Source organism: Dermacentor variabilis, chromosome 7 (assembly GCF_050947875.1).
Source record: "Dermacentor variabilis isolate Ectoservices chromosome 7, ASM5094787v1, whole genome shotgun sequence".
Classification (NCBI taxonomy): Eukaryota; Metazoa; Arthropoda; class Arachnida; order Ixodida; family Ixodidae; genus Dermacentor; species Dermacentor variabilis.
In genome coordinates, this window is record NC_134574.1 from 145,051,314 (window position 1) to 145,061,423 (window position 10,110).

Here is a 10,110-nt window from a genome sequence, read left to right on the forward strand (position 1 = left end):
ATTTAGCCTTCCCAATTACTCGGTCTGCTTGTATTAAAGATGAACAGGCCTTGTATTCGTAAAACCTCTCATAAGTAAGCACCATCCATGGTTGGCTCTATCAGATCGATTATCTCGGCATGCTTCAAGTGGTGAGTTGCCGCAAGTGCCTGGTACAATGGCCAATGAGGATGTGCTCCTAGTTACAAGTGCTTTATAGAATGTTAGATTTCCAGTCTTTTTAAGTTTGTTTTAAAGGCTGCCTACTGTGATCAGGCTCGTGAAACTGTCACCCACACGAGACAATTTTAGAGTCAGCCTTTTACAGGGTTGAACACCTGAATGCTTTACAGCCTGGGCACATCAGCCCTGCATAATGAGCTGAAAGACTACTGAAAACAGTCGGACTGAAACCCTTATGGCAAATGAAACGGCATCAGTTGACAGCTGTGCCAGGCGATTCAGAACCATGACAAAAGAAGACAATAACACACGAATGGGTAATAATAAGGTACTTTATTCAGAACAAGCATAGCACGCAAGAAATACAGAGCTTTGTCCGAAGCTATATGTGCGATTAAGACAAAAGCTGATCAACATCATGTCCGAGGTCAAAGCACAACCACGTCCAAGGATGTCTCTCACATGATATGAGCTTCCGTTTCAAATATATCAGCAGCCTCCAAGAACAAGAGCCGAGAAACCAATCAATTGCAATCAGAACAATTCCAAGATACAACTTTGGGGTTACAGGTAACCAAACATGCGATCTTACAATGCATTTTCATGTTAATTTAACCCCACAGTTCATGACAATCATCAGCTGTCAAAAGAAAAAAAAAAAAAGTATTTTGACAAGAAAATGCAGTGATCAAATAAAAATCAAGGGCAGTGATAAACATAAATACTCCCCCTCCCCCGGACCCCTACGGAGCAGTTCTGCATTTCAGTGTTTTGCTATCCCCTGTTAAGTTAGCTAAATGTTAAAAGCCACAATCGATATGCAAGAAGACAACAGGCCCTGTTACATCAGACGCTGACATAGACCCTCCGCACTGCCTTGAAACAAAGGCACTGTCACAATTTTAGGAAGCTTGTAAGAATACCACAGGTAGTTTCAAAAGTTCCACATGCTCTTATTTAGAAATACACACCTGCCAACATGTGACACTTAATATACATTAAAATTTCCTGGATATGGCATTCAGCAAGAGGGAGGGAGTGGGGGGGGGAGGGAAGCACACATACATTTGCAGGATACACAGACATTTATCGAATATTTATGTTTACACGCAGCACGTATGCAGCACCTTTGTGGATCAGACTTTTTTTTTCACACCTCGGTTTGGATTAAATCATGGGGTTTTACTTGCGAAAACCACGAGTTGGTTATGAGGCATGCAGTAGTGGGGCACTGCGGAATAATTTGGACCACCAAGGGTTCTTTATCACGCACCTAAATCTAAGCACATGGGCGTTTTCACAGTTTGCCCCATCGAAATGTGGCTGCCTTGGCCGGGATTTGATCTCGTGCTTAAGTAAGCTTGCTCAAAGGAGATCTGTTGGGTTTGCTTTCACCATAAGATTGCGAAGAATATGGTCGACAAGCAACAAAGAAAACTCAGTCTGGGTCTTGCAGTAGCAAATATCCGTTCATGTTTTACATTACCGTGTGAAACCGATATGGTCAGCAGCACTACCGTTGTGATCCCAAGGAACCGCAGCAATCTGTCCACACCTTTGAGGCTTCCTTCTTGTGCACACGGTATGCATGTCACACCGTGGTTCGTTCAACATGTCAAACAAAAGTTTGCAAGCTCATGAACTGAACTTCTAATCAAATTTCGTAAAACCTCGCACTATTGCAGTAAATACTTCATACTGAGCCTAAATCTGTAAATGTTATGGAAAAACTGGGCGTGTGGATACGTTGGCAGTACAACAGGAAACTAAAGGCAGTTACACAAACAAGTGCTTTTCCTTTCCCCATTCATGCAGCCTGCAGCAGTGGATAACGTACCAACCAACCTCAACACCGTGTGTGCCTACGATATTCTCACAGCGAGGCGAGGTCAAACGGCACACAGGAAGAGCAGCGACTTGACCAAACCCAGGAAGATCCATAGTGTGCGCAGGGAGATGCAGAAGTGCCTTGTCGCAGTGGTTCAACACAGTGGAGCTTGAGAAACGTCACCCCAACCCGGCACATGCAAGGAAGCCTCACCCACTTGTCTGTGAAAGCTAGACTTCGCATGGCGAGCGTACTTACACAAGTGCCAGCCACATTAAAAGATGCTTTCCAGCCGCGAGGGAGCAGTAGGCATACCAAAAGTTATGCTTTTTGTTAGTGCCAAGGTGCAGGCGTTCCAAATTTTCACGGTACATACTCACCCAAAACCAACTACCTGCGGCTGATGCCTGGTCGAACTCCATCCACCCTGGGGGTGGACCAAACCCAACAGGGTGTCACTCTTCCATGACAACTGGTCTAAGGCTGGAAACCTAGCCATGACTATCCACAGCCATGGGGGTGACCCTCTTTTGCTTAGTCATTACACAATATCAGTACACTAGATCTAAGGAACCACCACTGTTCCCAGCCATACAAAACAGCGGCACTCCGCATCAAGCAAATCGAGCCGGTGGCCCAAGCTATCCACAACGGGACAATCGCACTCACCTAGGTAGATTTCCCCAAATCCGCCCAAGCCCACCGCTTTGCCGAGCCGCCACTGCTTTCTGGAGAGGTCGGTAAGGACCTCACCGGCAGGCAATGGATCTGGTAACCGGTGTCCATTGGCAGCTACCCTGGGTGCTTTCTTCGCAGCTACGAACAGAACATGCCATGTATTATGAGCACAGATTCAAATGCAAATGTGCCGAATACAGCCAAAACAAGCCAGACCATTAGCCTTTGCATTTGCAACAGTGGCATGATTCAGGCACCAAAACGTACGTTTACGACTACTCGATGCTTAGAAAGCAGGTCCAGAGTGATTATGCATCTCATTAGTATGCGCTTATGTACAGTGGGTCTTGTACATGAGAAAGAGAGAGAGAAGCTCTGCTTAGCGCACAAACAATTTAGAAACTCAAGTGAGACACCCACCTTGCACGTCTCACATTAGTCCATTGTTTCTGAACTGCTTCTGCATTAAACACTAGAAAAATATGTTGCACCAAACAAGGCCAGAACTCAAGGCTTGTAAAGTGTGCACCATTGTTCATGCCACAACTAGATAAAAGAATTAACTGGTGGACAGATATTGCAGAAGCAATAGGTCTTCCCCCCCTTTTTATCCAGTTTGGTCAAAGAGAGAGAGAGAGAGAGTTGTGTAACATGCCAGTTCAATTAGCGGTAATTGGTCCCCCCCCCCCCCCCACTTCTGGTTTGGTGTCCAGTTTGTAACAACACTTGCCTTTCTTCTTCGGCAGCTCAGGAGTACTGGGAGGTGCTCTCTTGGGCATTGCAAGGTTCGCTTGGGGCACTCGGACACTGTGTCACGACGGTCCACCGTCAAGCATTCAAAGATGAACCAATTTTTGTCTTCCGTACTTTTCACAAACTCCCCAAGGACCAGACCTGCACGAGAACACCATCCGCCTGGCTCAAGTGAAATGCGCAGCATTGCGTTTACTAAGAAATTAAAGGTGAACTGTAACGAAATTTCGCTTTGGCTAAATAAGTTACAAATTAAGAGTGCAGAGTGTCCGATCATTCTTGGCAAAGCTGAAGAGCTGTTAATTGTACGATTCCTTTACCAAACAGCCTGCAGTTGGCACATTAGCAGATGACGTGTGCACCCAGTGATTAGCGGATATGATGCATGTCACAGGCGATGGCCTCCGAGATGTGTGCGGTGGGCGCCACCCAATCTCGAAGGTCATGACTGTTTCTCAACATTTTCAAATCTGTAGCATTTCCAGCAAGCCCAACTTGGGCTTACATTGACTTGCATTGCTACTTAGTTAATGAGCTGAAAATTGGTTCGAACTGGTTGGTTCCCTCTGAAACACAGGAAACAGCACAAGTAGTTGTACGACGAATGCCTTAATAGAAGCTCAATAGTAATTCACCACTACTATGCTATGCCAAAAACAAGACTGACAGAGCCATCGTGAAATCATAGTATTTTTATGCAAGCGACCAGACTCTACTGAACCTGTGAGCTGCCCAAAACTGAAATACAGGAGCTGCACTTGTGTACTTACAACATTGGCCTTTCCAAGTAGCACGGATTTTTGCAGGCTGTTTTGTTTTTTAATTACATTTCTTGGCAGTCTATTACATGGGTTGCTCAGATGCAAGAAAAAAAGATGGCTTATGGCTTGCCAAGTTACCATGCCAGCCCATAATCACATCACTATTTTCCTTAAAGACCCCTTTTGGGGTGTTACATAAGCGGTGGGGCTTACAATACGCAGGCGTTCAGAGCAGTCAAAAATATTGATGGGCAGGTTACGGCAGCGACATGATGGGGAAGGCCCTTCCAGTCAGTTGCTGCTCGTAAGAAGAAGAAGAAAAAAAAAAGAAGTTCATGAAGGTGGTGTTACGATCTCATGGATGCAAAACTTGAACGAGGGTGACCGATGCGATGGGATCTGCATGGTGGGGGTGCGCGGATCTATGGTTGTCGTCTCAGTGATGGATAAAAAAAATATACAATCACTGCTCCAATAAACAGTAAATTAGGTGGGATGCACTATCAGATCTATACGCACTCTGGCCTCGTGATAATACAACCCGTACAGTTAGGCTCGGCCAGAAATTCAGCGAAGGGCACCATTATTTGCAGATTGCATATGGTTACGTAGCTTCACCGTAACCATAGTTACCTACTAAATTTACAAGAGGGAACTTGGGCGCAGCGATTGTCCAGCTATTATGGCAACAGCGGTTTGTACATGGATTTGTCCTACCTTGCTGCTAGTGGCTTCAAACGTTCTTGCGGGCTTTGTTTTACTTTGCTTTATCAGCCTTTTGTCGGCCTAAATTTCCAAGCAATCATAGAAATGCTGAAGACAGCGAGACTTTCCCCATATGCATAACCGCAGCAAACTGTGGCACATACGAAGCAAAAATTCGCAGAAGATGAGCTTGAAAATTCGCCAAGCTATTTGATGCCTGGACAGATTAAAGGCACGTCCATGCACAACCCATCTTTCCTACGCCTGCAGCTGCCGCAGACACTAGGGCGTGAGTTCCCCCTAGTAGTTATTGTAGGAAACACAATGGCCCTAACTGCTGCAGGTACCAATTTCCTTGATCCAACGCAACCAAGCTGAATGTTCCAAAGTTTACCAGATCCCCCCCAACCCATTGTAGACACCCTGACTGAGGCCTCCTTAAAGGTGTACCGACATACATATTTTCGATCTTGCAGAAACTTCACCACATCTCACATGTAAGAGGATTACACTTAGCACGAAGGTTCAGAAATGCTTATAGGATGTGATGTCAAATGTTTGACTTGGTGCCACTGACACTGCGATATCATGACAGCAGTTTACCAGCACCGTGCAGCAATAAGGATAATACATGTGATGCTGCTGCTTCTAATGAGTAAAAGACCGTGATGCGCTGTTGCATGGCAGCTACGGAGATCATAGAAGGCCTGCCAACCTTAGAATTAGAAAAACGCTACATTGGAAAGCAAGAAAAATACCAAACATTCTTGAATACTAAAATTATTTGATCATTCAATATGTTTACTTTTCATTAAATTCGCAGACTTTGTTCTTGAGGGATCAAGGACACTCTGATCTATATAGTTGCAGTAACAATGATCTCTGCCACAGTTAAGCAGAAATGTTTATGAAGTTTACTAAACGAAATATTTACACAACCTTTATATGTTTGTTTGATCAGCTGATGTCACTGATGTGCAGGCATGCCTGAACAAATGGGCCATAAAATTGATTAAGTCTTTAAATTTTTTTAGGCCCTAAGCTATATGCAAAATAAAAATTGTTAAATATTTGAGTCAATATGACAGTTGTGAATGAGCGATGCATATCAGGAATTTTGCGATAAAGGCGTAAAAGTTGGCAGGTATGCCATAAGAGCGGAGCAAAAGGTTGTTTCATGACACCTTCACCTTCTGGGCACCGAAATAGTAGAAACTGGTCAATACAAATGAGCATTTCAGTAAATTATTGAGGGTGTTCTGACAGCTGCATATGTCTTTTTCCCCGAGGGTCTACAGAATTTGGACCTTCCCTTACGAAGAGAGAGAGAGAGAGAGAGAGAAATGAAAGAGAATGTTATGCCAGTAGGCCTTTAAAAGACTACACAAAAATAGTGGTTCAACAGCTGGTACATGAGGATTGTCAGCTGCCACAAGAAATGAATGCTAGGTTCCTGCTTTGTATCTACTGTGTGCCAATTTGACTTCTGGAGTAGACGATGTGTTTTCACAGAGACATGGCAAGTTTCTTGGGACCGAGCACTGACGTGAGAAAGCCAGCAAGCATGCACAAAAGCAACTTTCATGTTAGGTAGACACTAAAGGAGTAAATTCAATTTAGAACTAAAAATAATCTTTCAGAACAGTATCTTCATTTCAATTGGCAGTTCAACATTGCTGTGGAAGATCAAAATCGGGAGCTCAAGATCAAACTTCAAAAAAATTTTACACTGATACCAGGGCAGGGACAATTTAACAATTGTATTTCAATCGTTTTCCTTTTTGTGCTTTGTCGGAGGTGTGAGCGGCACTCTGTCAAAGTTGTCATTACCATCATCGGCCAGTTGCAAGTGCTAAGAAATTAAGATATGCGAGAATTTCTGCATAATAAACCTGCATAATGCGAGAATTTCTTATGGTTTAAGATACACCATAAGAAATTCTCACATTATGTAGGTTTATCGGTGTCAAACCATTAATTTCAAAGTATATTTTCGTACTTGAGGCCGTGCTTTTGGTGCAAATTCTGAAAACGTAATAAGCTAAGCATTGGTTTCTGTCAGAACAACACAGTCCCCACTACTCGATGAATAAGCTATGGCCGAGCCACATATCTTAAAATAAACTAAGCAAGCTGGTGCAAACCATTAGTGCGACATTGCCACTAGTGTCCCGTCTTTACATGTCTTCAGGCTTGCAAATTCTCCCGTCACGTTAACAGCAGGTATCCGGTTATCAATGAAGCATAATTTGTTGCTACAACTGAACTGAATAATCCCATTTGGTGTCTTTTTTACTTAGGTTATACACTGATGTGCAAAACCGATCTTGTAGGCTCCACAAGACAGCCAGCACACAGCTGTAACTGTTAGATACCCTGGATATCTAACAACACTACGATATAGTAAGTTGACCAAGAAGTATGATACTGTCAATGAATAAAGCAGAGATGAAACTGCAGAAAAAACAAGACTTGTCAGATACTTGCTTAGCCAGTTCAATTAGAGGACAATAAACTTCGCAGAAAGGTTAGTCAAAAGTATGAGAAAGTTCTCAATAATCTCGTCTCTCCAAAATGTCATATTAGTGACCATAATCGCTAAAAAGCAGGCTTAGCTGAACGAAGGAATAAAATCCTCCCCAAGCAGAACTGCAATTGCATTTCTGGCAGCCAATCACAATCACAAGATCCCCAGTGCAGCAACCCATTTATTAATGAGTTCACACAGAAAACACCAAATTCAGCTAATGCCAGCCTTCATGCACTTACGTAGGGAAAAAGAACTGGACCACATGAGGCAACCTTAATACCCAGCTAAGCCAAGAAAGATATCGAAAAAAGCTTGACAGACTGCTGAATAATGTGTGATGACCATGCTAGAAATTCTGCTCTTGTTTCCTCTATGAGGCGAGAACTTCATATCGCTGAGTGGGGGTAAATGTGGCAATATGCTAACCATTCTCATGGATAACTTTCCTAAGGTTTTAAGGGAAAGCTACTAGGCCAGAGATTCCCCGCTTACGTTACAGTGGCAAGTACCCTGGCAGCATTTGGCGGCACATTTAGTTTCTTGGAGCAGACAGTAAGTCAGCCTAGCTCTCAGGTGTCCGTGGTAGAGTGTATAAGCGCGACTGGACGAGGACGTAGAAAGAAACAGATACACAGACACAGCACTTCTCTACGTCCTCGTCCAGTCGTGCTTATGCACTCTACCATGGATTCCAACCAACTAGCCTGCCAACATGTTTTAACCTCTCAGGTGTAATGGTTTTGCATTTGCCCAAGCTCAGAAAAGAAAAGCAGAAAAACAAGTCAAATTCAAGACACAGTTACTTGTTTTTCCTATTTCACTATTTGTACAGAAGATGTTTATGGTTTCTCTTCCCCAGCTGTAATGCGGATGGTCCAGTGGGTTTTTCTTTCTTTACTTTTTCAGGAGTGCTCCTAACTGCGTGCACTTTTACCTCTGTAGCTTCAGCATTACCGCCGCAGTAACTTGTGTGCGAGTACACTCAATGTGTTACTAGAGTAGGACGTCTGAGTATGAAACCAGTGGAACAACAAAACTTGAAACTCGTGTATGTGGCCGATGACGTGAACAATGCTGCAGATAGAGAGAAACATGACATTTACGTCTTTCAGGCGAGTGATGCATTAGGGGCACCTTGACAAGTTGACATCCTGCTGTTGTCGCAACCCCTTGTGTTTGATCAGAGGCGAAGTCTCGTAACGTGGAAGCTTTAACAGACTCGCAATCTTGCAAATGGAGTGAACAACGGTCTCACTTAACATTTAACTAACGAGCTGTGAAAACACACAACCCATCAGGAGGCAAACCGTTTGAGCAATGTCGAGCCCTGCATTTGTCATTCACATTTGTCTGATTCTAACTGGCCCGGGATGGAAGCGCAAAGCGCTACACATTCTTCAACACACAAAGGGGGGTTCACCCTTTCAACGGACCCGACCCCAGACGGTATGACGGGAATGCGTCTGGCACGAGCTCTTAACGTGACGCGAATGAAAAACCCCCGATCAAAACTCCCGTGTCCAGTTACGATACGTCAGCTCCGAAGGAACGCAAGCTGACCCTTGCAACTGTCAGCAGGGCGACGGCAACAACCACAGTTTTCGAACACGACGGTGGTGCATGCGTTTCTTTGCATCACGGATGCGCAGCGCGCCAATATCCCTATGTTCCAACGTCGTCTGCGTAAATAAATCATGAGAACAAGGACGCGCTACTAGGGAGGGCAGTGACCGGCGCACACTTCGCTGCTAAGGAGGTCGCGGCACTATTTTTTCTACCGTCTGCGAAACGCCGGTAGTCGGGTCGTTTCGAACGGCGACGTTTCAACGGACACTGGCTCACCGGCCGATGTCGATGTCCGCACCGCGTTAAACTGCCAGGCCAAACGGGAATCGTCGCATCGGAAGTCCACAGCGAGGACCGTACCAATTCAGGAGGGGCTAGGCACAGTGACAAAACAGGCGTAGACCCGTGTATCGAAACAAAACCAGCCGAACCCGTCGCAGACAAGATTTTAAAAAACCGGAACAAAGAGCGGCAAGGTACAAAACTCACTAACAGGCCCGCGATGCTCGGCAGAGCAGGTGTAACGGTAACGGGCCAGACAAGAAACTTAGGCAGTGGCAAACAAAAGGTTCAAAACTCGACCGAAAAGGCGCAAAAAAAGTTGGGGGAATTCGAATACGAGTGCGCTAAGCCTACCGTCAAGCTTAGGCCTAACTTATGACGTTACTCGAAAAAACAACCGGTGGCCGCGGCGCGATTGCGATGTCAGCCATGGATGGGCCACAGTCTGGGAAGCCCATCATTTAACGAGACTTCTGAAACGATTTGCGAGCGGCCAAGAAGGAGCTAAAGGGTTGGAAAAAATTAACACATACCTCTTAAGTCCGGCCTACCGCCATTGATTCAAATAGCACCTGAAGTCTCGGACCCAATCGCGCCGCTGCAGCGAAAGATTTTTCAAAACCGAAGAAAGTTGTTGAGGCTACATACATCTACCACTCTGCAGCCAACTACAGCCTGCTACAGCCAGCTGAGTCAGCCAGCTTTACGGACGTTCGGAACATTTAGTTCGAGATAAAAAAATAAAACATTACCTGTCCACAAACAAAAAGAAAATGACATACAAACGCGTCCGCAATGCGATATAGAGTATTTTTTCAGCTACAAGATATAATTTAGGATATTTT

At 44.6% G+C, this 10,110-nt stretch overlaps 1 protein-coding gene across 2 annotated transcripts in view; it reads right to left on the reverse strand.

Annotated features, from left to right (window-relative positions):
- The window catches only part of LOC142588082 (serine/threonine-protein kinase VRK1-like), a 38,459-nt gene extending 28,525 nt beyond the window's left edge, over window positions 1–9,934 (reverse strand). For both annotated transcript variants that reach the window (XM_075699544.1, XM_075699543.1), the window contains exons 1-3: window positions 9,799–9,934; window positions 3,399–3,562; window positions 2,660–2,806 (exon numbers count right to left, since the gene is read on the reverse strand). In XM_075699544.1, coding sequence (XP_075555659.1) covers window positions 2,660–2,806; window positions 3,399–3,447 — 196 coding nt within the window. In that variant the 5' untranslated portion in view covers window positions 3,448–3,562; window positions 9,799–9,934. The remainder of the gene's footprint in view (window positions 1–2,659; window positions 2,807–3,398; window positions 3,563–9,798) is intronic.
- Window positions 9,935–10,110: the final 176 nt, after the last annotated feature.